A 27,746-nucleotide genomic window follows, 5' to 3' on the forward strand; every position below is an offset into this window, starting at 1 on the left:
TTTGGAGTGATAAAAGCCAAAAGGATGGAGGTGTTGGTGCTGAGCTGGGAAGAAGGAGTCACAATGACACGACTCAGACATAGCCGTAAGGGTTGCATCTGGATCCTCTGAAGAGGGTGGGGAGTTCGTCACTGGAGATCTGCGTCAGGGGTTATTTCTTCAGTCAGGATCCTCCCATTTCCTCACTCTTTCCTCCCGGGAGCCCCTGACTGACAGCTCCCCAGCAGGATCCGTGCAGCATTGCCAGTCACTCATTACTGCCAGACATGTAACGCACTCACTGCAGCCAGAGCTGCAGAGGAGCAGGGCGTGTCTGAGGGACACCAGGTACATTTTACTCCATCCATCATTTCCCTTCCTTGCTGGGGCTTGCGTGACTCCATATCTGACAAAAACAGGGGTATTATCTCCAGCTCTGTGACCAGATTTTAATGAAGCAGTTCTTTTATTTCTGCTTTACATTTATTGAATGCCTGGATGCAGAGACGAGACACTGCACGAGGATTAAACCATTATCAAACCTGCCAGCAGTGGCAAACTGGAACTACCTCTGTTTCCTGTCCAAAATCTCCTGACTAACAGCCATCTTGCCCTAACCCACAGTCATGAATTTCATCAGGGGTGGTTAGGTGGTTTGTGTTGAAAGCAGCTCATGAGAACCAACATCCTACCCTTGAGGGTTAAGACTATAAGACCACAGAGCTTAACAGGCTGATTTCACAAATATTGTCTTGCCATCCCATCAGCTGAAGGGTCTGGGTACAGGTTATGACTGGAGACTCCACTACAGGATCTTACAGGATCTGATGTTGCAGCACGGATGTGTCGTGTCCATCCTGGCCAAAACAGCTATTTTGATTCATCTCCGTTCATGCAGTTATCTTTGACATTCACATTAGGGGAAATGGAGGCAAGTGAGAGGGTAGGATCCACGTGGCAGCACCTGCTATTTTCACTCCCCCATGCTGTCCCACGTTTTTAGTTCCTGTCATCACTTAACCACCTGCTCAGGTGAGGTCCTTGGTCATGGCCTTGCCTTGGTTGCAGGGCAGTGCCTGGAGGGAGGAACTGCAGGCTTTGTTTCTCCTGGTACCCCTGCAGTTGTGCACCCATGGGTACAGTCCTGGTATTGTCCCATTCTTTAGTCATATACTGTCTGAAGTTAGGGCCTGACTGTTCTTGGAAGTCTTAGCTGTTCTACCATCCAGGTGGAACTGTCCCTTTTTTCAAGAGGATGCTCTACTCCTCTATAGTTTTATTTACATCTTTATATTTATGTAATTATCTCTACTCCTTTATAATTTTTTTTAGAGAGAGACTCCACTGCTACCATGAGTAGGGACTCTTTTCTAGGTCTTTGACATGTATTTATATATTTAGCACCTGCTTCATGCTAATGCTGCTGCTTTCTTTGCTCATGAGGACCCTAAATGAAGAGCTGAAGTGACAAATAGGTTTTTCTCTTTTGTTCTAAAAATATGATGTTGATTGTTCACAGTAAAGATATATTTCAGTCAACCAAAACAGAAGAGACTCTCTCTCCTCTACATAGATATAATGCAATTTCAACTACAATTTAAAAATAAGGAGTTATCCCTATAAAAGCTAATTCTATTAGTGTAAACGAGACATCAACTGATCAAAAACATGTTTGCATTTATAAAAAATTTAAATTCTAGTCAGCGTGATTGTGCAGCAAGAAGACTAAAAATACCACATCTCAGGTTTTCTGAGACATAATTTCTGCCTTGGAGATCAGAAACTTCCAGGTGTTCAAGGGAAGGTGAGCACATTGCACCCCAAATACCTGCAGAAACATCTAGAAACCAAGCACTGTCTGCATGGATCAATAATAGATATGGCCCAGCAAGGAAGTGTCAAGACTAATTCATTTGCTGTGGATGGTTAATGGTCCCCTCTTACCTGTCTTGACTTGTCCCTAAACCAGGAGCTCAGATGGGGAGTCTGCAGGGGAGCACTGCACATTAGATGTGATAAATCCCACACCCTGTCTCTCAGTCAAACTGCTTCTCTTGCTGTCACTGCTTTTCTCTATGTTCCTCTTCATTTCAGGTTTTAAAAAAGGCTGATGTTGCTGCTATCTATAGGTTATGCAAATGAGACATTTTTCCCCAAAAAACACACCACCTTTCTTCGGTGTGTTTCTAGAAAGCAAGAAGCTAAATAACTAGTTCACCTTGGCTCAGCAATTGAATGGTAGTGGAGACTTCAGGGTAGAAAGCTACAAAATCCAGCATCAAGAACAAGGAACAGTTAATTACTCATCACTTCTTCCAGTACAAGAGCCAAAGGGTGCCCAGTTACCAGATCAAAAAGCAGCACAAGGAAGCACAATCCATCAGCTGGGCAGCTCACTTCCTTGGGATGTTGCAGGAGAAAATAAAAAGAATAAAACACCTGAAAGAGGGATTAGGAGTTATTATACACAGTGGTCCAGAAGCAGCTTCTTTCAATGAGCTCTGGTCTGACCCTGCTGTTAGGAAGGCTGTGGCTGGAAAGCATTAACCCCAACCACTGCTGCAGCCCCTAGAGGAACACTAATTAAAACACTTGTCCAGAGCAGGACAAACAGTGCCCTGGAGTGATGGGAGGTGATTCAACAGATATTGGTGGCCTTAGAGGCAATATCATCTTCTGTCAGCAAAGGGGCCCAGCTGGATCCTAGGAAATGGGAGGCTGATCTGCTCCCCAGCCTCAGGAAAACCATTTCCTTGGTATGGCTCCTGACTCAGCTCTGTCTCAGTAATATGCTTGTCACCTCTGCAGGGCAGGCACAATCTTTTACCATCTATCTGTTCCATTCTTAGGAGAAATCAGCCCATCTCTAAGGCAGTGTCTCTCATTGTGCTTGCCATTGAGACGCAAATGGGCAATAATTATGTCTATTCTGGAAAAAAATAATCCATTCCACTGTGTATTTTACTCTGCATATTTGAAGCTGTTCCATTTACAGACACCCTCCATGTGTCACTCCACTTACAGACTCTGATGCAGATGGTCCAATTATTTATTAATCTGGTTTTAAAATATCCTCAGCATGTTTCAGCAGGAGACACTTTCTTCAAGGTCCCAATTTCAGCACAGTAAAAAAGAGGTTTCCTGTTGAATTTGCTGGAGAGCAAGATTGAGTCTTCTTTTGTCCTTTCTGACCTTCCCTTTCATGTATTACTAGCATCTCTTAGACCTGGGAGAAGCAGTTACTCTTGTGGTGCATTTATATTTCTTAAATGTCTGAAATTGAGTGGATTATGGCTTAAATCTTTGCCTGCATCCCTAGAGTGCATTCATATTCTCACAAGCCATAGACACATGGATCAGAAAAAGCATAAAAATTTATGTGAATTAAGTGTTAAAAAGCTGAGTTGGTTTTTTTTTGTTTTGTTTTTATCCTTTCTGCCACATGTCCCAGAAGATTCAGAACATCTGGAATGTTGGCTGCAGGCCTGAATGAACTAGTTTTAGTGGCAGCCCATTGGATTTTTGCCCTCCCTCTTTACAATTGTGTTAAGCTGACCAAGTTATTAATCCAGTCCAAACATCAGAGCTGAATGAGGCATCACCATGACTCAGGGTTTTCCCTTGATGGGATATAGAAGATGTCTCACTGCAGAATAAGCCTTCAAAGTGGCCACCAGCCACATTCACAGGCTACACTGAAACCCAAAGGCCAAATTCACCAAGCCATGGGGAATTTGAAACATGAGCTGTGCCCTTCCTCTGCAAAAAGAGCAGAAGAAAGGTGCTAGGAAATGCATTCACCACCTCATTGCTTTTCTAGCACCATTATTTGAGTACTGTTCCTCATGTGCTCAAGGGGCTGATACACCAAAAGGGTCCAGAAAGTTCTTGATCATCTCTGCCTGCACCCTCCCATTGGCTTCACAGGATGAGGTCTGAGAATGGCCATAGACTTCAAAAGGTGACAAGCAGAAAAGAGCACACTCCAGACTTCCCTCGTGTGCACCCTGTGAACCTGAGGTCATGGCATGACACTGCCATTGCCACAGCCAGCCTGAGCACTCCTGGGAGAAGGACTGCCTCGTACTGAATGGCACTGAGGGTATTTTAGAGGTCTGAACCTCTGCCTCCAGTTCAGTGCTCTGCCCCACTTGCAGGAACAGCTGGAGCCACAGAGGAACAGAGCAGGAACAGAGGAGGTTTCCCCAGCACAGCTCCTTATTTGACTTCATATCCTGATCTGCCTCTCAAAGGTGCCCATCATTCAAATCACTTCATTGCAAGATTAAGCTCCCTTTTGTTGCACCAAGTGAGTAAATTTAGAAACAGTTAATCAGTATATTTGTCTTTCACCCATTAAATTATTATGCAGCAAACAAGGTTTCCCGGGAATAAAACTATTATTGTGGAAAATGAAAGGAGATGTTTGTTTAATTCCCTTCTGCAATGAATTGTTTGGACAATGCAACATTTGAACTGATGAGCAGGAAGCACTGGAATTCTGCCCTTAAAGAGAAGTGGAAATCTCCCCAGCTCTCCCCCATCCCAGCTCTGTGGCTTAGAGCATCACTGTCTGCCTTGGGCCTTGGAGGGAAGCACAGACAAGAGGACACTGAGGGCTCTGCTTTGCTGAAGGAAATCTTCAGCTCATCTGGGCTTTTGCTGCTGTTCTCCTTCATATTTTTCTTTCATATTTTTGGCTTTTTGTAGCTAGGGGTTCCCATAATTTAAAGACCCTTTGGCTTTAGGAGTATCTTGTGAGGCTTCCACCTCACACAGACTGGTCTCACAAGGCTCCAGTTATGCCTTATGGTACAAATAATATTCCTGCACTTGCTGCTGTAAAGTTCTGCTCACATCAAAAGCAGAAGGGTGATGGTTCCTTGTGTCTGATATCTCTACTCCCAGAAAAGAGAAGGTAACTGAGCTCCTTGAGGAACTCTAGGATCAGTGATTTTGAGTGACCAGAGTGCATCTGGACTGAAAAAGACAAATGTGATCCTGAACACCATGGAAAATGGTCTCCCTGCTGTTCTCTGCAGTATTGATACCTGCAGCTGGCTGCAGGCAAGGCTGGGCCAGGGTAGCACAGGGAGCACACCATGCTTGGAGGGCAGTTTCAACCCAGCAACAGTGCAGAAACAGGCTGCACACAAACCCAAGGTGGTTTCCTGAGCAGGAGCTTGGGAGCCCAGGGAGAAATAAACTGCTGACCTGATTTGTCCCTGTAAATACACAGGAGACATGTAATTCTGGGTAGAGAGTTCAAGCTGTTCAAGCTTCCCCAAATTACTCTACAACAGGAATATTTAATATAGATAGAGCCTGAATGAATTTAGGGTGACACAAGTTTCCAACTGACCAAGTAGGGAGCTATTGGAGGAACATTCCAGAAGGAGCTGGGTCATTAAACTGAACTGATATTACAATGAAGTAGAGCAGGTTTGAGTGCAAATTTATGACATGCAATAACAGGAGGCTGGAGCTGGTAGCTGAAGTGATCTCTTCAATCTTACATCTTTCTGCTGAAAGCAGGCTCCAATTTCTGAGCACAAAAGCATTCACTCAGCAAGGGCAGACGTGAGCTGGTGACCATCACCACCCTCTCCCCACAGCCCAGAGCTGCTGGCATGGTCTACAGAGATGCTGTGCAAGGCAACAAAATCTCAGCACCAAAACCTCCTTCCTCTGAAGTCAAACCCAACAGGGCTCTCTTTCTGGAAGAGCCTCCTGAATACATTTAAGCTTTTATTTCTCTGACTGCAAGGATGAAGGTGTATTATTCTTAATACCCACAGAAACAGTAGAAGCATCATGGTTCACAACACATGGAGGCTGGAGCAGAGTCAGTGTGAGGGGAAGACCCTTCCCAGCCCAGAGGAGTATCATCTCAGCTAAGGTGGACCCTTGCCACATAGGGCATTTTTGTTCACTTTCTCCCACTGCTTCTCTTTGAACTTTGCCAAATAATCACTGTCCCTCCTTGACCTTGCAACTTCCATCAGGCCATACACACAGCAGGCCTACCTGTGCTTCTCCAGCCTTTTTTTGCTGTTTCTAGCATGGGTATTCCCCTGTGCAAAACCCCCTCTGGGTGTTGCAAATCTAAATCCGGATAAGCAATTCTGAAACCAGCCATGATCACTGAAAGCAGCCAGCTTTAAACTCACACACATGAGGGAACAGATAAACCTCAAATTAGTAGACAGCTTATCACTCATTTATCATCACTCAAAGCTTCCAGTTTGCTAATACACCTGGGTGATCTTTTTACAATTACTGTAGTATTGCAGAGGAGCATCCTTCAAAATAATTCCAGGTAGAGAGAGCTTGCCTGGCACACAGCTCTGAGTATCTCCCAAGTGAAATAAGTACTGTTTCCACCTAAATAGGATCTAATGAGCCATTCAGTAGAGTAGGGGGGGAGGGAAGTCTTTGCCCTGAGGAAAAGCATCCCAAAGAACTCAACAGCATCTCCACTCTGCTGCTGGCAGTGCTTGTCTCTCAGAAAATACAAGCTACAATAGTTCTCTGAAAGTATAAGTGAAAACACAGAATTGCAAGAAGGAAATGAGCGTTTTTAGGATATTGGTTTCATAATTGTTCCCAAGAGTCTCAGTCTTCAATTTCACAGTTCCTTATCCTGTCACAGTTGCAAAAATGATTGGTAAAGACATATTATGGTGGATGGATTATTGCTCCCTGCATTTGTAGGGAGCCCGAGACAACAGGTCAGAGGTGAATGATGCCTGGTCACAGGTTCACAGCAACACAAGGAGCAGTAACAGCACTCCCAACAACCACTTCACAACTCACAGAATTACAACAAAATTACGGAAATAAATAATTGACTACCTGAAAGGCTGCTGGGTTGCAATGGCATGTTTCTGTGAGCCTGGGAATAGGCAGGGAGGTGAAGGTGCAGTCCCATAGTCCACAGCAAGGTTTGCAGAGAGCTTTCATCACCTGACCTGATAAAAAGTGAAAAACTGGCCTGACCCACAGGGAAAATAAAAAACAAAACAAAACAAAACTATGTAAGCAGACCCATTATTCCAGTCCTTGAACATGAAAGAAACAGTGCTTTGTGGACAGAAAACTTATTTTTACCCCCAAGACCATAATATCAAACTCTTGAGGTTCAAGAAAGGAAAACCAAAAAATTAGAACTGGATCAGATCTCTGGTGAAAAACATTCCTTCCCTGTTGGCTGAGGGTCTGTATTCAGGTTCATGGTAGAGAAAACAAGTCAGGAGCATAGAACACATCAAGGGTGAGGTATGTTTGACATAACCTGCAATCTTTACATTTACAGCAGTCTCATTTTCTAGTCCTGCATGGTGCAGAGTCTAAAGTCTTCTCTAGGGATTGGAGGACTGTGAGGGGCTTCTGTACCACAGATGCTTAAAGATGAAGTGTGTTTAGCATCAGGTTAAAAAGCTCACATCAGCTCTCTGCTCACATTCAGCCATTAATCTGTTTTTGAGAAATTCTGTACCTGGGAAACATCCAGAGTAAATAAAGGTGGATGCAGGAGGAATCCCAGTCAGCTCAGCTCAGAGCTCACACTTCCATTTCTACCTGGCTGCACTGAGGACAGATCAGTCCCCTAGGGGCTGCCTGGACTGGGGCAAGGGCAGATTCCTTGATGAGAGGTAGGTGTAAGTGTTTTCTGGTCACCACAGGCTGACAGAGGGTTTTTTTTCTTTTTGTTTTTTGTCTTCTTTTTTTTTTTTTTTTCTTCTACATGAAAATAGCTGTGTTTTAGTAATAAAACTAGATTGCATTTCATTATGAAACACTTCCAGTCCATGCCTAGGAATGAGTTCACAGAGCACATGCAGGCACTGCATGACCATAGAGACAAGGAGAGGAGACAGGAAAGGGTAGGTTGAGAAAAATCAGTGGTACCTGCTCCCCATGAGGCAGCAAGAACAGTGAGCTAAGTCCTCCTAGAAAGGAGGTGCAGCCTACTGTCACTGTCCCAGAGAAATTAATCCTGCATGGCTCAGAGTAAAGCCAAACAAATTCACTAAAGCCAAGCAAAGGCCATAACATTGCTGATTGAAAGGGAGGTCAGCCTCCTTCCATCCTGCTTCTAGGTACAGCCTCCATTCTGTAGCTCTCTATCTTCCCTGGCCCCACTAAGATTTTAGGCTGGTTTTCAGCAGAGCTTGTCATGGACACAGCCTCACAAATAGCAGCAGCAGCACCAGAGAGCCAGCAAAATCTTCCCAAGCTTCTTGTGTGACCCATAGCAAACCCATCCCCAGACAGCTCCCTGCTTTAATAGAGACTTTACCTCCCCACAGCTGCTCTGAGCAGCAGTTCAGCTATGGAGAGTCCCCTCCTGGGGCTGTTCTTGGCCACTAGCCCAAGAGGACACCCCACTGCCATATCCAAACCCTTAAACAGCCTCACTTTCCACTCTTCAAAGGTGTGCCCAGGATATTCAGGTGTGTTTGCTAATGCCCTCAGGACTGTGGAAAGAAGCCCAATGGGCTTTCTCCTGGGTCACTCCTGGTGAGGTGGAAGGCTGCAGCAGCTGCAGGTGGGCTGTGAAGATGCTGTGTGTCCTTGCAGGAGAGGTCTGAGCTGGGGAAGCCCTAGGGTCTCCTTGGACTGTATTTTTGGAAGTTAGGCATCCAGAAATATTTTCTCCTTTAGACAGTATGCTTTTACTGTTATATTAATACTTAAAGACTGTAGTAGGACTGTTTCTCTGGGGCACTTTAGGATCCTCCCTCTGCTGCCTGGTGGGAACTGGGAAGCTTTTCTGTGTGTGACAATCTCCATAACTGACTACCAATGTGTAAAAAGCCTGACTACACCCACACCAATGATGAATTATGGCATTTCCCTTGTAGGCCCTCACTCCCTGTGTCTGTCCCAAGGTATTGTCCCATCATCTTTCACAGCTGTAATGTATGATATTCCTCCTGAGACAACACTGCAGGTGGACATGACACAGGATAAGCAGCTGTCTGTTGCCATCTCCTCCTGACAGTCTGGAATGAAAAAGAAGAAATTCATGCCTGTAGAGAGGTGACGTTAAGTGCAGACAGGGAGGAAAGGGAAGGCGATGGCAGAGCCAGGCAGGTTTGAGTGACTGCCTGTGCAGTAGTTAATGCAGGGAATACAGCGGCAGGGAATACAGTTAATGCAGGGAATACAGTGGCTTTGCTTCTGGAAAACAATGTGCACAAGGATCTGTGCAAAGATAGGGACAGTGCAAAGCCTGGGCCAGCCCTTCTCTGGAAGGGCTTGTGCCCTGGGATGATGAGCAGATAATCAACGCTGAGATCCCTCTGCCCAACATCCTCAGGCCCGAAGCAAAGAAGCAAAGCATCACCCAGGCTAAGGCAGGGCTGGGGATCTGCTGGCAGACTCGAGGTAGCGTGGCCTTAACACGTTCACCTAGCAGGGTTTGTCCCTGTCCGTAGGGAAAAGCAAATAACCCATCTCGGCAGGCTCCTGACCGGCTCTCTGTGCCCAGCCCGGCCGCGATGGGCTGCCAGCAGCCCGGCCGGGCTCTGCGCTGCTCCAGCCCCCGATCCCTGCTCCAGCCCCCGTTCCCTGCTCCAGTCTCTGATCCCTGCTCTAGCCCCGTTCTCTGCTCCAGCCCCCGTTCCCTGCTCTAGCCCCTGTTCCCTGCTCCAGCCCCTGTTCCCTGCTCCGGCCCCTGTTCCCTGCCCGCAGCGCAGCTCCCGCGGCTCCGCTTCCTCTGTGCTTTCCCACCTCGCTCCCTTCCATCCCATTACACCCAGGTGATCGCTTCCCCTCCGCCTCCCCTCTTCCTGTGCTCCAGCCCCAGCCTTGTCATGGCCAAGTTACCTGCAGGCTGTGCGAATAAAACCATTCCTGTAGAGGCAAACATGGCCATATTTTTGGCTCACCTTGGGGAAAATCTCATTCAATTTATGTCCCTGTTTCCTTGAAACCTATTCAGGTAAGGAGGGAGGCAAGCTCCCCTCTGTAACCATTGGCAAGTCTAATAGCTGTAGGCTGAGATTATTACTTTTTTCCTATTAAGCAATGAATTTAACCAGAAAACGAACTGGTCAGGAGGGACTTGGACACCCTGCTTTCAGTTTGTAATACAGCCAGCCCTAAAACACGTGTCAGTGCAGCAGAGCACGTTTCAAGACCTGCCCCCTGTGTGCTTGTGTTCCTCAGCACTGTTACCAGGCAGACTTTCATCTCTGTTATCTCCAAAGAAATAAAGAGAAGGAATTAAATTAAAAATTCAAAACCCGTTTCTTTCCTCCCAGCAGCAGGAGGGCAAAATAGCTGGAGGAGATGCTGAGCAGTGAAGGCCAGGATGCAGGTCCCACCCTCAGATCTTGTTCAGCTTCCATGGCAGCTACCAGAGCCCAGGAACGTGACCGAGCACAAGGAAGGGGTCTGGAGGACACGGGGTGTTTTCACCCTCCAGGCCCTGGGGCTGTCAGAACTCTTCCAGCTTCTTGGGATGATTGCCGTAGCCTTGCCTGGAGGCACCACTGCTTTCATTCCATACTCACTGCCCCTCAAAAGGAAAACGTAGAAATGTATTTACTACCTGTGGAAATGTATCTCAACCAGAGATGAAGGCAGACATGGCTTGGGCAAGAGCTTTGGATGCAAGTGTTGTATCTCTGCCAGGGCCCCTTGACCCTGCTCTGCCATCCCTGCAGTGAGGAACCATTGAGCACTGGCCCCTCACAGGTATGCATGGCAGCTGGAAGTACTCGTTTTGGAAACAAAAAATCATCTGCAACTGCCCATTCATTTCACCCAGGACGCAGAAGGCAGGCTGAGAATTTGTATGTAAACATATTGAAGAGGAGAAGCCCCCCTACTGGGAGGCTGTGAAATAGTAAGGTAATTTCTCTTTCCTTAAAATTTCAGTTTGCTGTTACAAAACATTGGCAGGGCCTCTGAAAAACAGCTTCCACTCAAGCACCTCTGCAGGTGAACAGGGCTGCTGCAGGGATGGGACCTGCCTCCAGAGCAGAGCTGGCTGCCCCAGTGCTTTAGGCTGGACATGCTCTGACTGCCAGAGCATCAAAGACACACCAGCGAAGATCAGTGTCCATGCAGACAGGTGGCCAGCCATGCTTAATAATTTTCCCTTCAACAACCTTATTTTTTCAAGATCTTTGAACACTGTGGACACATGTAGATAAATGAAGAGCAAGGATCACAACATGGAGCCTTCCCCAAACCCAGCAGCAGGACATCAGCAGAGCTGTGGGAGGGAGAGCTGGGGCCAGGGCCCACTCTGCCCATGCCATCCCCACACAGCTCCCATCACACTGCAGCCCATGAGGAGCTTCTGTGGCTGCTGCAGGTGTTTCCCATTCCTGGAGCATCGCCCTGGAGGGTGATAGCTGGGTAATGAGTTTCTTTAGTCTTGCTTGAATGCTCTCGGCTCTGCAGACACAACTTCTCAGTGTTTGACATCAAAGAGCAGATGAGTAGCTGATTACACAATACCCTGCCCTGAGCAGTTAGTGGGACTTCCTCCAGGAAATAGATGTGTGGATAGTGATAATTTCTGTGCTTATCTCTCTACCAGCCCCAGTCCTGCAAAGGCAAGGAAAAAAACCACTAGGAGCTTTCAAAAGCCTCTTAAAATCACAACAAAGCCCAGGACTATTGTACTAAAGGAACTCAACTCTTGGGACTTGTAGCCCTGTCCCCTTTGTACTCATGACATCCAGGGCAAAGCAATGAGAGCAGCTTCCCTCTTTCCTCTTCTCTTTCCAGTGCCCTTCTTCCATCCCAGCTGCTTGCATGAACAACAGTGAAGGAGTGAAGAGTCTTGCCAGAGTACAGCAGGTCACTCTCAGGGAAGTGGGCTGGGAATTTTCATGTTGTTCCTGGCTTGGTGCACCAGAAAGTGGAGTAGAGCGGCTGGGTGGATGTAAAGGATAACCCCATCCTAAAAGCTGAGTGCAGGTTAGATGGATAATAAAATCTCCAGCACTGGAACTCAGGAACAGGTATTTGAGCCTTCCTTTGTGGAGACACAACTTGCTGAAAGTACGGTAAGTTTTTACAGAGGAGATGTGTTGTTTCAGAGAAAGGCAGCCTAACCTGTAGCTAAGGAAGGCCACAGCCCAGTCTGACTGGACATAGTTCACTGACTAACTAATCCTGGTGTGGTAGGAGGAATCTTGCTTGGCACAAACAGGTTCTGTATCTGATGCAGCAAATCCTGTGGGGAAAGGGCAGGAGAACCAATTTGACAAAGCACAATAAAGACCAATAACAGAGAGATAATAATTCATATTTCAATAGGGCATCTTTCATACTGAGGGATACAAATGATTTGGCCACTGTCTGAAGTTCAGCCACTTCTGGAGTGGAGCACAGCTGTACATGGCATCTGACATTGCCTCAGTGTTGATGTTTTTGTTAGTATGTAAGCTGCCAATCAGTATATCTTCAGAAGGTTATCACAGAGTCACATGATAAGTCAGCCCTATGTAATGCTTAATATCTGTGCACTGATAGTGCTGAAACCCTAAAGTCCTGGCACTGTTTATATATGCACATTTTTGTGTTTGTATTTCACCTGTTCTTCAACTTGTGCAAAAGACTGATTAAAAAAAAGAAAATGGCCTCTATAGCCCACTTGACTAATGTTACAGCTATTCTTACATTTATTTCTATTTTCTCTCCTTTCTGTTTCATATTCTGCCTGTGAAAGGAAAGCTGGATTCCCCAGCTGAAGTAGGAAAATGCAAGAAAGGCTTTCCAGGAGATGTATGCAGGCAAAGACTGAAACACATGGATTTATGCAGCTTTGTATACAGGAGGCTTTTTGCCAGGGCAGCCCTGAAAAAATCACAATTAGTGTTGTGCAGCTTCCCCTGGGGACAGTGCAGCCAGTGCCACTGGTACCTCTGGCTCTATCCTATTGGGCCGCTCTTGACTGGAAAGTTGTCACACTGTGCAAAAGGATTTGGGGATTAAGCTGCCTTTTCCCATGGTGTATTTTTACTGCACTTCAGCTAAGTGGGCCTGTGGGTTTATGAGCTCTGGAGCAGGCTCCTGTGATGGCAGGGAGGAGGGTTCTGAGAGTCAGCAAGAGCATGCTCCCCTGCCTCCTAATCCCAGCCTTTCCCCAGGGGACTTCACCTACTTTCTCAGGATGACTTGAAAATGGAAAGCAAATGAAAGGGCAGTGTGACCACTCTTGCCATGGCCAAATGGTGTGAGACACCCTGCTTTTATCCTCTCCCTTACCCCATTCCTTGCTCAGGCTGCTCCGTGCTGTCACTCTTCCATCCGTCTCGCAGCCCCCTGAGCTGCCAGCCCTGCAGACACCCCCCAGCACAGCCCTGTGAGTACTTCCCTGGATCCCACTGGAGAGGTGCTGCTGGCAGCTCTGCCTGGTGGGATGCTGAGTCGAATCCATCATCATGGCACAAGTGCATCCTGCAGGCAGCTTTCTGCTGCCTATGGCAGACACCTGCAGAAGAAACCCTTTATATTTATGGCTGGTTTTCAGCTCACTGCCAGTAAAGGCAGTTCAGCTTCACTCTGGAGCATCATTTAGAAGGGAGGTGCTTCTGCCTCCAGTGCACTTTTGCCAGCGAGATTTTGAATTTCTGCCAAACACTTAAGTGACCTTATGGCAGGACTGGAAGGCAAGACTCTGGAGCTCCACCACCCTGCTGACCCTGTGGGTCTCTGTTCTCCCCTCAGCTGCCTCCTTCATGTATTTTTGTTCAGCATCTCTGCTTTACGGTTGCCTGAGACAATAAAAAGAAATGCCTTCACCGCAAAGACGATAAGGAACTTGATCTCACATAAATTGGGATGTTCTGAGAACCATTTTAATTTCTGCTAATCAGCAGATGAAAAATGAATTACTTCAGATGTCATGTCCTATTGCACGAGTCTTGAAACGTTTGGAAAAGCCATAACAGAGTTACCCAGTAATTGAAGGGCTCTACATGAGTGAACTTTGTAATTGCATATTCTTCTCCTTGAGTCTGGGAGGCAGAAAGGAAAAGCGGATCAGGCCACGTCTTAATGAACCAGCTCAGTCCCGCAGTGCTAGTGAAGCCAAAAGTAAACAAAGCACGCTCATTATTTTATATCACAGCTCCCCTGCTGCTGCTGCAGCCACGTGTGTGTGGTCTCCCACCTCACTTCTGCTTTCAGCCCCCTGCCAGGCTGTCCTCAGCCTTCACCCCAGGTGCCCCCAAGGCCAGCAGCCCACATTTGAGTTCTCCCTCATGCCACAGGAGACACAAACAGCTTTGGAGACAGACATGGCTTTGGAGAGTTTCCATCTCTGATCTGCCAGTCTTGACCATCCCAAATGGAGCAGGAAAAGCTCCTGCATAACCATTCCCATCCAGACCTGTTGGGACAGTCCCTCCTGTCGTGTCCTCACTCCACATCCAGCTGGAAAACACTGAATTGAGTAGTGGAGATTTGCTCTGTGCTTCTGTTTGCGCCTGATTGGTTTCCACTTGTTGAATGTGCATGTGGCCCCCTCGGTTCCTCACAGCACTGCCCTCAGTCCTGACTGGGGATCCCTTGAGGGTATTATGGCAAATGACAGCCCTCAAATCCTGGCTGCCATCATCTGCTCCCCTCCTGTACTGATGAGCTGGTACAGGGTGAAACAGCTCCTAAGCTGTTGCTGCACTTTTGGACAGAGCATCTCACTGCTATATGACTGCCAGTAGCACCTGGCCATTTTCTCATTCCTGAAGAACCCAGGAAGATTAGGCAAATATTACAGAGTAAAGATTTTCTCAGGCCTAATGTTGAAGGGTTTTTCAGCTTTCTCTGAGGAAAAGAAAAACCACAAAACAAAACCAAAAAGCCTATTGGTCTGTTTGTTTCACTGTCTTTAAAAGTGTAGAGTCAAAGCAGCATCCATTTCTGTAGATTTTCCATGGCTGTTCCTCAGCAGTTGATGGCATAATGTTTCCTGAAATGGCCATTAGCTGAATATCTTTATGAACAGCTTCCCAGGGAAGTAGCTGCAAAGTTCAATTTGCTGAATTATGAGCACATCTCGGATAAGAATTGCATTGTACAGTACTTGCATTCTGAAAGCATTAACTTTATACTTTGAACTTAGAGATAGCAAGGAATAATTGCTATCTTTTTTATCTATGAAAAAATAAGTATATTTAGAAAGATTTTATTTGGATGATGCTTTCTCTAGTAAAAAAGCCATTTGTACCCAAAAAAAAGAAAAGAAAACTTCTGTAATTGGTTGTAGATTTATTACAAGAAGCCATAACTTAAGGGTACTTGATTTGTTCTGAAGAGTTGTTTGACTTCATGGTGTCGCATCAGATTTATCCCAGCATCTCATCCTAGGGAGCAAAATTGAGTTCCCTCTTGTATCTCACACAGAATAAATCTAAGTATTGTCTGAAATACTTTAAATTTAATTAAGAAGAGCCAGAGTGAAACAACAGTGGATTTCTTTTTCAGAAGTAACTAGAGTATTCTACCTCATGAAAGGTTTGGGATCTAGAGTAAATCTCCAGAAGCTTAAAGCCCTCAGTACCTTGGGTGAAAGCCCAGGAGCTACAGTTCATGACATTTCTTCTCTGGGATGCTGAAATGGCTCCACTCTGTATTCAAGAGGAGTCTGGAGCTGAACTCAGTGCAACACCAAGTGCTCAGGGGTGTTCAGGTACCTTGATTTCACATGTGCAGCACTGTGGCTTCCATGCACTGAAGGCTCTTCACTTAATCGGTGCTATTATCACACCTGATGAGGCACAGCAGGAGATATTTGAGACACTTGCCTTTTGATTCCTTGCAACCAAGCAACATTTAGTAAGAATTACTTAAATCAGCTAATCAAAAACATGTTCAATGACATTAGGATGAAGTGGGCTGTAGAACACATAAGTCAAGTAATTTTTCTTGTGAAAATCCTTCTGTAGAGAGAAAAGCAAATAAATATCATATTCTGTAACCTCTCTGCTCCTTGGGCTATTAATAATTAATTCCTGATTCCTTATTCTGTATTTCAGGTAAGGTTCTACTTTGTTGTGGTGCAATAATTTTTCAGGATCAGTTTCAGCTGCTTTGTCATGGGTTTGCTGGTGGCAGCAACAACATGGCAGGAGTGCTTGCAGGTCCTGAGGAGCTGATTTGCACTGAGGACTGCCTTGCTCTGATTTGCTCTCATTTGCTTATTTGCTCTGAGGAAAACTGATGGGTCAGGATTCCTGTTCAGAGGAATCTCCTCTGAGAAGGGCCTGTCTTGGCAAGACCAGCACACAGAGATGGAGTTCAGCATCTTTCCTCTCAGTTAAGGGGGACCCTTAGAGACTGTCCTTCCCTCTCACTTCCCCTGCAGTGGTGGACTCAGGTGAGAATCAATCCCCAGCGTCCCTTTCCATGCTGTCTCCCTTCCCTGGCCAAGTGGGAATTGAATGGCTCTCCGCCCTTCACCTTTCACTGGCCTGAAACCAGGTGTTAAAGTACTCCATAGCTCATTGCGCATAAAATGCCCTGTGATTCTCTGTTTCTCACAAAAATGCATTTTTTCTGCTGCTTTGAAGGAAATTGGTGTTAAGCCATGAGACACCCAGCCCTTTCCAAACCAACTCTCTTTGGTCTTTACCAGTGGTGGCAAAGAAGTGCCCAGAGCTGTTGGATAGTACCAGGCTGTGGGGAAACACATGACCAGGTTGCTGTCAGATAAATACTGAAACAGCCCTAGCATAGATTAAGTCCTTTTTTTCCTTTTTTATAGTGAAAAGTGATTGGGTCACGTCCAAATATTTTATATTAAATTCTACAGCTTGCCTGTTTTCTCTTCTGTTACCAAGACAAACGCGCTCCAGCTCCCTGACAGATCACATTAGGCTCAGTGGAGCGGTGTTCAATCACCTTGCTCTGGAAATCAGTGCAGGAGTGAGGGCAGAGCCACCACTCCAGACTGCTCCCAGGATGAGTCACCACAGCAAAGGCTCCTGCCCGAGTGAGCCAGAGCCACCTCTCCGGTGTGCTGGGCTTTCTGCACCCAGGACCTCTCAAGCCTCTTCTTCTTTCTTTTCTTCATGAGATTTTATTCCTTGTCTTCATGTCTCTCTCCCACCTTCCTGCCCTGCAGAACTCTTTAAGGTTTTAGCAATTAAGGGAGGAAAAGAAGGCATCCTCTTTCCTGCTCCTTGGCAGAGCTGAGAGATGATCTGAGTGCAGAGGAACCCACTCCTGCTCCTGACTCTGTGGCACCATTACTGACCCTTTGGGAAGGTGGAGAGCAGAGGGTGCCTGCAGGCCTCTCTGACATGGCACACATCCCTGTTAATAGGCAGTGGGGATCCCCTGGGGGCACAGGGATAGTGCCACAAGGGGTCTTGCTTTGGAACATCTTGCTCAGAGGTGGCAGAGTAGGAGCAGAGCAATTTGGCAAAGAGGGCAGCCATTGCAGCTGAGGGCCCTCTTGGGACTTTTCTGTTCTCTTCTGAACTGCCTTAAGAAGGGACCTCCGATGCCTCTGTCAGATGCCTGACCTCCACATCCCTGCACTGTTTTTGGGCATGGGTACAGGGATCTGACCCATTGTCTGCCTCCAGCACAGCTGAGACTCTTGAGTCATCTGCTTCAACCAAAAAAACATGTTTTGACTTAAAACATGGGCAAGCTTTGTTCCTACACTGATGAGCAGCCAGATGAGGTGATGGTCCCTCAGTTCTGCAGTGACAGAAGAGTCCCCAGGGAGAATGGTAACGCTCAGAAAATGGAAAGTCTTCCTTCCCACTTCTCCATCCCACTCCCAAATTCTGAGCTGACACCTCTGTCATTGTCTGTCTCAGCAGTGGTGACAAGCACAAAACACTGCAGACGGGAAAGAGCAGAGAAAACTCTAAATTTCGCTGGTCTGTGGTGAAGCCAGAGGCTGTGGGCATCAGCTGCTCAGCTGGGGAGTCATGCCTCTTGTGACAGTGGTGGGATGAGTTTTCCAGCAGAGGGAAGATGCAGAGCAGGTCCCACCCTGCCCTCCTCACAGCTGTGGCTGCAGCCTTTCATGTTTTCATCAGAGAGGTGCAGAAAAAGCCTGAGCAGCGTGGCAGCCCCAGCACTCCTCACAGGTGCCACAGCAGCAGCCTCTGTGGGTGGAAAGGCAATTTGTGTTGTTTTTGAAGCATTGGGAGCTCTGCAGATGTGATGGCTTTTCAGAAAAGGCTCACTGGAACAAATGAGGCGTTTTGGCTCAGGACCTTGTGAGACGCATCCCTTTCCCAACCAGCGCCCACACTGCCAGACATCACCAAAATACTCCTGGTGGTCCCAGAGGGGTGTGTGATGGTTTTGCTAGGTGCACTAAAGCTGAGATCCCTGTCTGCTCACACCCAGCCTGTAGGCAGAGATGCATGAGGCACACAGAACAGCCAATCCCCATTGAAAATTGCAGAAAACCATGACAAAGCAGAGCTGTGCCCCCACCACACCCATCTCAGAGTCCCCAGCCTGACATGCCCAGCTGTGGCTGCTCCTTCCTACTGTCAAGAAGTTGAGGAATCCTGGAGAGGGGCCCACACCTCTGCCACAGCTGAGCCTGCAGAGACATGATCCTGACCCAGGGAGCTGCCAGGCCGAGAGCACACACCAGAGGCTTCACCAGACAGTCACAGACTTAATAAAAATCGCAGCTAAGCAACAGAAAATTGTCCAGAGCTGGATTTTTCTCCTTTATGGGACTGCATTTTATCTTGCTGTTGGGATTGGGGTACTCACAGCACCCCAGGGCACACAGATCTTGCCTGCCATGGGCAGTGCTATCTCTGAATGGCACAGGGATATTGGGTCTTGCAGGGGAGCTGTGGGATGGTCCAATTCTGATCACAGAGATGGCAGTCTGGATGATTTATTTTTCTAATCACTTGCATAGATTCTCCTATAGGGTCTCCAGATTTTAGGGAGGTGCCAAGCTGGGGTATTCCCCCAGCTGGGTCAAGAAAAGGCTCTCAGCAGATTTCTGCCAAGTTGGAGATTGGGATCAGGACCCAGCTCTGCTGAGGTGCCTGGGGAAATGCCATCTCACCAGAGCCCCATACATAACCATGTCTGTGCTATCCTGGACCACAGGAGACCTAGCTCCACTCCTCCCTGGGTCCACTCTGTGTCAATTTGCCCCAGTACTGGAGAATTTCATGCAATATAACACATATGTATACACACACATTCACATAGATACCTATTCCATGTCCCTTGTTGCCTGTTGCTGGCTGGCACAGGGCTTGCATGCATGGGGAAGCATTTGAGATGCTGGTAACAACGTGTTTGGTTCAAAAGGATGGAAGGGCAACTCTTGTAAGTGTGTGAAGACAGAGTGGTCATTAGTACATGTTCATTGAAGTTTACCAGCTGTGTAACAATGGGCTTCTCTTTGCCATTTTACTTAATTTGTCTGTAATTATGTTCCTAATATAGAAATCATTTGGCATTTATTTGCTGTAATAAAACTTCCCATTGCATTTAAACTCAATGTGAAGATTTAAGTATATTTAGGAGACACAGCTGAAGACCTGAAATTAAATGACCCTGGCTTCCTTTTGCAAACAAGACAAACTCAGATAAATGCTAGCAGTCGGATACACACATGCAGATCTGTGAGCAGCCTCAGCAGCTGCATGTACACCCCCAGAGAGAGATGGCAGCCCGTGTGATGGGACAACTCCTCCAGCATCTTCTCATTGATCTGCTCTGGCTCAGGGCACTGCTCCTCTGCCTGATACTTGTGCTACTTTGCATACCTGAGCAGGAAAAATGCACAGGTGATGGAAAAACTGCAGGTCTTAAGATCACCATCAGCTATCTTGGTTTTGTGCACGGCTTGCACTGGCACTCAAAATGTTTGCTTTAATGGTTGCGGTAGTAGGATATTGGGCCAACCCAGGAGACCAGCCACATCCTGGCCCAGTGACACCATCATCCCCAGCCCTGCCCTGTTTAAAGGAGACTGGGTGGGCAAATTTGCTGTACTTAATTTGCAGTTAAAAGAACAGGCCTAGGAAACACATCCCCTGTCTGCCTGCTGGTAGGTGAGCAGCTGCAGCTGTGGATGGGCCCCAGCACTGATAAATGACAGATAAAAGCCAGGCAGAGCTCTGCCACCACCACTCAACGGGGGTGACGCTGCTCCTGACGTGGTTATTTTCTCCCTGGATATACTGAGCACCACAAGCACGCACTGGCAATAATTTTTTTTTCCCCATCCTTTCTCAGCACTCCTGCCAGTAGGCTTTAAATAGCAGGGGCCAGATAATCATTAACCACTTTGACGTATTGCAGCGGGGACAGACTGGGAGTTCAGACAGAAAGGACAGAGCTGGAGCAGAGCTGCACTACTGGTGCATCTCCAGCAGTATTGTCCTCCTCAGGGTAAAGCCAGTTCAGCCTGGCCTCGCCCTTGCTGCTCCTTGAGACAAGCTCCCATCATACTGAGAGATAGGGAAGAATATTATATTTATATATAATTGATCAGTAAATTACTCTTTCCAGAAGTCGGGAAGAGCATTTCATGCATATGTTTGAAATGGTTGTGGCTGAGCCAGTGCACCTTTCACTTTTTGTTAACTCTGGTTTTTCCTAATTTAGACTTGGATAACAGAAAAGCAAAAAAAAAAAAAAAAAAAGAAAAAAAACAAAAAAAAAACCCCAAAAAAACAAACAAAAAAAAAAAAACAAAACCAGGTGACCTGACTCAAAAGCACACTAAGCACACTTCAATGTTTCAGAAGAACAAGATGACAGTGAGCAAATTGAGGAGGAAGCTTGCAGTTGGGAAGCATTTCTCCACTAGTTACTGAAAAAGGAAAAATGCTGCTTAGACTCATCCCAGTGATGGAATGTAACTCTGCAATGGGAAGTTGCAAAAACAAACGTTGTGAAATAGGGAAAGGGTTAGAAGGGAAAGGGTTAGAAAGGAAAGGGTTTTTGGAGAGCAGTCCCCTCAGGGATTTGGTGGGAGTGCTGCTGTTTGGGCACTGGAGAATATATTGTGCAGACCCATCTTCTACAAACTTGCAAAAATGAGTATTAGGGATTTCATTCCCATCTCTAATTGCGATTTTTGTGTCACTTTGGGATTGCTTTTGTGTTCCTGTAGCTTTTAGCAGCAAAGGACTCTGTACAGCAAAACCTTCCTGTGTATCACAGCCAATGATCTGTTCCTGAGCTCTCTGTACAGACAGCAATGAGACTCCTTCTCCTTTGCTGTACAAAGGATTTATTCCTTTAATATGCCCCTGGTGTTTGTTTTTCTGCTGCTACAGGAGTGCATGTGCACGTGTGTGCATGTGGCAGTGTTTTACAAATGCCTGCTGTGGATAGAATTGGGCTTCACAGTATGCAAAAATAGCTGTGTGCCACATACAAGGATGCAATATTTCAGATGGCTGGAGAAAATGTGATAAATTGAGTTTTTGCTAGATTTGCTAAAATCAAGTTACTGGGGGATTCATCTCCACAGCTGAATCCTGATTTTGTAGGAGCTGGCAGGACTGTGTGTTTGAGCATCACAGTTAGGGAGGGAGACTGGGTCCCCATGGTGCTGTAGGACATCTGTGAACATCTCTTGGCTCTGAAGAGAGAAGCTCAGATTTCAGAGACTCATTTATTACAGAGCCCCAGAAGCCAACACGAGTCCAGGCTGCAGCTGCAGCTTTTCCCCTCTGCCTTTGCCTGGAGGTTGTTGCTCTTAGTTCCTGCTCCATCCTGCTCCATTCCTGATCCCTCATCATCGGTGCCTCCAGCTGCTCATTAGACAAAGCCCAGGTCCTGCACTCACCATTTTGAGCCCTGCAAGAGACCCTGCTGTGCAGTGAGGTGGAAAGGCAGGGATGCTGCAGATCTGGGAGGTTTCTGCATGACCTCCTTACTGCTGGGGCCTCACCTGTGTGCTGAGGGACAAAGCTGTTGACAAAATAAGGCACCAGGGACTGAGATGAGAAGGGCAGACCAGAGGCACAGGGCAGTGGTCCTTGTACCAGGCTGGCTCTTGGTGTGGAAGAGGTTTGGCGAGTGGGGAAGCAGAGGAGTTGTGCCAAGTTCTGGTCCCTCCTTTTGCATCCTGTCTGGCAGTGCCTGCTCTTCTGGGCTCCTGATCACTCTGGTGATGTCCCACCCCAATTTCAGCCAAGGGCACAAACATGCCCAGCCAAACCTGAGCCCCTCAAATTGGACCTCATATGGGGAGTTTGAGTGCCAGATGTCAGTGCTCATTCCCATGTGCACCTTTCTCCCATCTAATCCTTCCCTGCTTCTCTTCTTCTGGTTTGCCATGTTACCCCTTGCCAGGTGGATTTGTATCCCCTCCAGTATATAATGAAAACCAGTAACAAGTATAGCCAAGACTGGGTTTGTAACACAAACAGTTATTTACAGTTATGCTACAATTTCATGAAAGATGACATTTTTAGGTGACCTAGCTGAAACAAATGAAACGATTAACATGTTCGCATTAGGTTTCGTAAAAAGAAGTATCACTCTTGCCCAGTGTGGTCCTCACTTCCTCAGGTCTTGAGACCTGATGTAGTGACCTAGAAGCTGAGACAGTTTCCCAGGGTTAGCAAGAGCAGGATCTGGTTCATAACCCGAGGCAGTTATGGATGTCCTTTACCATATCCAGCAGTGTCCAGTGCCAGGATCTGTTATCCTGGTGCTCCATCAGGCTAGTCATGAGGCTGATCTGGGCTGTAAGAGCAAATATCTTCTCCCCAGCACTGAAAGTATGATCCAACCTTCCCTGTCCCATAGATATCCTGCCTTTAAAAGCTTTTTAATCTTGGAGCACAGTTAAAGAGACTACTGGAATCTATACTGTGGCTTTTAAACACTAAACAGTGAGGAGTAAAATGTAATGGCTCTCTCCTAAAATAAATAAGCAATGGCAAACAACTGTAAATGGCTCCTGAGCTTGTGTGCACAGAGGAATTTAGTCTCATGGTGAACAGCATGATAGCAGATAGATCAGAATAATAGGGAGTGTTTGTGGATGTTTGTGGACCCTGTTAAAAGCTGAACCAGAAACAAGGGAGTGAGCCAGGAGGTTCAGTGTTTCAGCCACCACTCATAACTGTCTGGGTTGCAGGCCAGAACACAATTTGTTCTCCATCTTGCTTGCTTCTAGGGTGCAAATAGCCAGCCCTGTAGTTCACCAGTATGACTGTCTGGGATGGTAGACAGTGTGGGAGAGAAATTTGGGCTTGAGGAAGCTACATGGGTCTGAGTAGGCCATCAGTCTGCAGCAGAGGTTGTCTCACAGCTTATCACCACCACCAACCTCACTTTCTAAAATAGGCAGCAGAGAGACAAAAACCTGAGCAAAGAACGAATGGTGTCTGGTTTCCAACAGAAGTGTGTCCACTGGTCGGGGTCAGTGTGGGTCCTCTGGAGTGGTAAGAGTTGTGCTCATCCAGCTTTTCCTTCAGTGGTGACAAGGCGTGTAAGACCCCAGTGTTTGAGACTGATACATCCCTGACATCTCATTCACATGAGCCAAGCATTATTAGAGGGAAAAAGGGGTGGAAGCAGCATGATTGCCTGTGCCAAACCAGGTAAAAAAGGAAGAAAGTTCACATGGTGGATAAGGGAGCTTCTGCCATGCCTGCCACGTGTGCCATGCTGTGGAAGGAGGGGAGCCTTGCTGACGCTGTCTGTCTGTCTGTTTCAGGGGGAGTTGCTGAGCCCGTGTCGATGTGATGGATCTGTGAAGTGCACGCACCAGCCATGTCTGATCAAATGGATTAGCGAGAGAGGCTGCTGGAGCTGTGAGCTGTGTTACTACAAGTATCACGTCATTGCCATAAGCACAAAGAACCCTCTGCAGGTAAAGGTACTAGAGACATTTCAAAGTCTATTTATTCTTGTTTCAATTTTTGTTTCTGGGAGCAAGTGGATTTTACCTGTGTGGGTTTTCCTTCCCTGTGCACAGGGATTCATATATCTGAGACACTCAGAAAGGATTGCCAGGGGCTGGTCCAAAGAGGCCCCCAGACTCCCTTGGGAGTCTGCTCTTTCTCTCCTTGGCAATTCCTATATTCACTTGCCTCCTGTTGAAAATTCCACAGTAGTGCTAAAATGCCTCACATTCAAATGTGTTCATCCACTGGAGACCCCAGCTGTGCCTGCCTCCAGGGCCAGGCAAGGACTGTGCCATTGTGGGATTTACTGCAACAGAGCACACAGTCTGTGACTGAGCAGTCGAGACTCCACGTGTTTATAGTTGTGCCATTAATCCTGATCCCCTCCTGCTGAGACTCTGCTGTGTTGGCGTGAGGGATGGTGGAGGCAGATGGAGGGTTCTTGGCACTCTCCTCTCTGATCTCACCCCCTTTTTCACTTTACTGCTCTCACACAATCATGGCAAGGCACAGGAGGTGTTGACTCTAAAACTCTGGTCTCTTCAAGCCTGATTCTTGATGGACTTTTGCAGATGTGCACACAACAGGTAAAGCACATCTTTGATGTGTCTGTGAAAGTCATGCAAGGACCCGTGTTCTTTCTTATCTGAAAAGCATTGTAGTGAATAAGTCACAATACAGACTGGTGATTTTATATCAGGATTCAGAATGGGGAAACCTGTGTGACTATTAAAAATGGGATAAATTATCCTTAATAGCTATTGATTTATTGTGGGGGCAATGCCTGAAGATGCATTAATTACTGCATGCCTTTGCTAAGCATCATTAGTGCTCTGTCCATAAGGAAGCACATTACATCCAGGCACTTCTGCTTAATCAGCATCATCTGGACTGGAGGGGCATTACAGTGGTTTAGAGACCAGGGTCATGTCTGTAGGGATTTTGGTCTGTCCAGTGCCTGGCCCTCTGTGGGTCACTCTCTACCAGGAGGCAAGGACAGTGCTGGTGATGGTGCCCAGTTGTACAGGGGAGTGGGGGAAGGCAAACTCCTGCTCTCTCCTTCAAACTGTAGTCTCTGTGTGGTTTTTTATAGGCCTGAGGTTACTTACCACATTGAGGAAAAAGGGACAACCCATTAGGACTCCATACTTAAATGAAGTACTGAAATTAGGGGGACATCATGGGGAAACTTTACTGAGGGAAGGGAAAAACCTGCCTGCTCTCTGAGAGTCCCTACAGCTTCTGATTCAATTTTCCATGAGCCATGGGCTGGACACATCAGTAGTTTCATCCCAAACCTCAGACCCGGAATGTTTTAATTTCTTGGCTCTAGTAACTCAGAGCAGATTGAAACACAGGAGGGGAGATGTGGACAAAGCAGCTTTTGTTTATTTCTGGAAAGCTGCTCCATGATTGCCCTAATGCTTCCTGTGTCTCAGATTGGGGATGCGATGCTGAGCAGCACTGGAGGTTTGTGAGTACAAATTTGTGAGCCTTTGTGTCCTCAGAACCGCCTTTAATGAATGACTTCAAAACACTCTGCACTTTCAGGGAGCTCAGGGCAATGGGTCAGTGACTTTCTTCCTGTTCCTCACTCAGCTAAAATTTGTTGGAGCTGCTCATGGACAAGCTTCCACCTCACACACAAAACCTTCTGAGCCTGTGCAAAGCTTCTCTCTCTCTGGGCTCCCCTGGCAGAAAGTGGCCTGATCTGGTGGCCTTTGCCATGAACACTGGGTGGCAGAAACAGCTGAGTTAGAGAACTCAGCTCCAGGAGCAAGGGTCCCACAGCACTGTGCGGATCCGGGGCTTGGAGCCTTCGCATTGCTGGCTTAGACTTCACAGCACTTCTCACAGAAGCACTGGGAAATTTGGAGGATGGAAAGAAGCAACTGGAGTGAAAAACCACTTGGCCTGGAATAAATGCAATGTGTAGAGCTACAGCTGTGAGCCTGGGTGCCCTGTCTGGTGCCAGCACAAAGGCACTGCTGGGAAGCAGATGCTACCCTGGCATTAATATGCAAAATCCTGTGGGAAGTGGCTGATACACCAGGCCAGGACTTCCTACCAGTACTCAGGGCTTGGGCCCCCTGTAACCCCTTACTATGAATGCCTCATTTCTCTGTGGCTCTCACCATCTGGTAAGATACTGGGAAAAGGGGGCAGATAAGACACAGGAGTTACTATGCCCCAACACTGTATCCCATAACAAGTCACAGCATGTGCAGGTGGGAGGAGCATAATTTCTGCTTGGTCTGCACCCCACATGTGGATAACAGGGGCCAGCTGGACATACAAGTATATCTCAAAGTCCCTGACCTTTCTTCTCAGGGTCTGCTGGAACTTGGGCCCAGTTTTATTCTTACAAGAAATCTCTGGATCTCTGTCACAGTTTTTGGAGGGCAAATGCTGTAGGAGGTCAAGGTCATCTGTTTTTTCCAGACCAACCATAATACAGGCAAGGACCACACAAGCCACATGTCCTTGTCCAATATAACCTAATTGGGTGATGCTCTGAGCCTGGCTAGATTCTAACCAAGATCATGGCCTACCTCTCTCCTGTGTCCTGTATCTGATAGACTGCTGGGAAGCCAGATCCAGGCAGCTGGCAGACCTGAAGCATGTCCAATTGGTCTGAGCAGAGCAGCACATCCAACACCCACATGTTCCCTGGGACCTGCATGTTTCTCTGCCCATTTTGACATCTGCTGCACATTTTTTGGAGTGCTTAGAAGCACAGCATGGGCCAGATGTGTCTGGAGACTTATGGTGTGGGCAGAGAAGTTACAGCCGGGTTCATGCATAATTAACACAGGCTCCTTCCAGCCTCCAGGCTATTAGGAAGCTTCATACCAGAGAGGGACCTTTAGTCTTCTGTTTTGGCAGAATGAATCTGTGTAAATTAACTCACCCCACTCCCTGCTCCCTGGATTGCAGGCATTTAAGAGCAAAGGTCTTCAAGCAGCAATAGTGCTAACCTGCTGAGGCTGGGGGATTAAAGTTGTTGGACAACATAGCAGGTGTCCTGCCAAGCAGCAGTCAGACAGTGAATGAGCAAAAATATTCCATCAGCTGTGAACACCAGGAAATCTAGAGCTTTTGTCCATCCATCCATCCATCCATCCATCCATCCATCCATCCATCCATCCATCCATCCATCCATCCATCCACCAATCCATTTTGCTGCCCAGTTAGCCAGTCACTGAGACAGGAGTCATAAGCTTGGAGGTTTAAATGCTTCCCTCCGTAGTAATACTCGTGTAAAGCCCATGATTTTTTAAAGGCCCTGAAGGCACAGGGGTTTAGAAGCATGTGATCATACTGCCTGCACCCTGGTGCTGATACATAGTGGAGTAGGTATCTACCTTGATGGGCCTCTGAAGTGTATTTAATCTATATACCTCCTTTGTAGTCAGTCCTGAACCACATCCACTCTGATGTTCTGATTTTAGCAAAGAGAAAATCTGTTTGAACCAACCTTCCCAACAACTGTCTGCAGTCTTGATGAGTTCGGCTCTGATTTACAGTTGTTATTTCTGACTCTTCCTGCATTGTGGGCTGTTTCTGCTCCAAAGATCCCCAGTTATCCAATGCTGGGGTTGGGATCTGGTCTCTGTTCTCCTCTGGCTCCATTTTGTCCATGGTGATGATCTGTTAGGAGCTGATGAGTGCTCTTACATGGCCAGTTCATCAGGACACTCACAACTGCAAGAACAGCTGATCTCACAGGGCGTTGGAGCTTCATCCTGAGATGCTGAGCTAAAAAGCTTGAGGCAAGTGTACTGATGTCTCCTAGTTGTCCCAGCCTGCTGAATCAGCTGTGTTGAGCATGAGCTTTGCTTCTCCCAGCTGAGCTTCAGCTGCAGCCTGCAAGCAATGGGTGCAGGCACTGCAAGAGAAACTTCAGGGCCTGTG

General features: G+C 47.0%; 1 protein-coding gene across 2 annotated transcripts in view; it reads left to right on the forward strand.

The window, feature by feature from the left end:
• MARCHF4 (membrane associated ring-CH-type finger 4) overlaps positions 1-27,746 on the forward strand; it is a 96,709-nt gene that overhangs the window by 43,723 nt on the left and 25,240 nt on the right. The window contains exon 2 of one of the 2 annotated variants that reach the window (XM_074548716.1): positions 23,642-23,803. In XM_074548716.1, the coding sequence (XP_074404817.1) occupies positions 23,642-23,803 (162 nt within the window). The remainder of the gene's footprint in view (positions 1-23,641; positions 23,804-27,746) is intronic. The other variant, XM_005485267.4, reaches the window with a different exon arrangement.

This window comes from Zonotrichia albicollis, chromosome 10, assembly GCF_047830755.1.
Source record: "Zonotrichia albicollis isolate bZonAlb1 chromosome 10, bZonAlb1.hap1, whole genome shotgun sequence".
Lineage (NCBI taxonomy): Eukaryota > Metazoa > Chordata > Aves > Passeriformes > Passerellidae > Zonotrichia > Zonotrichia albicollis.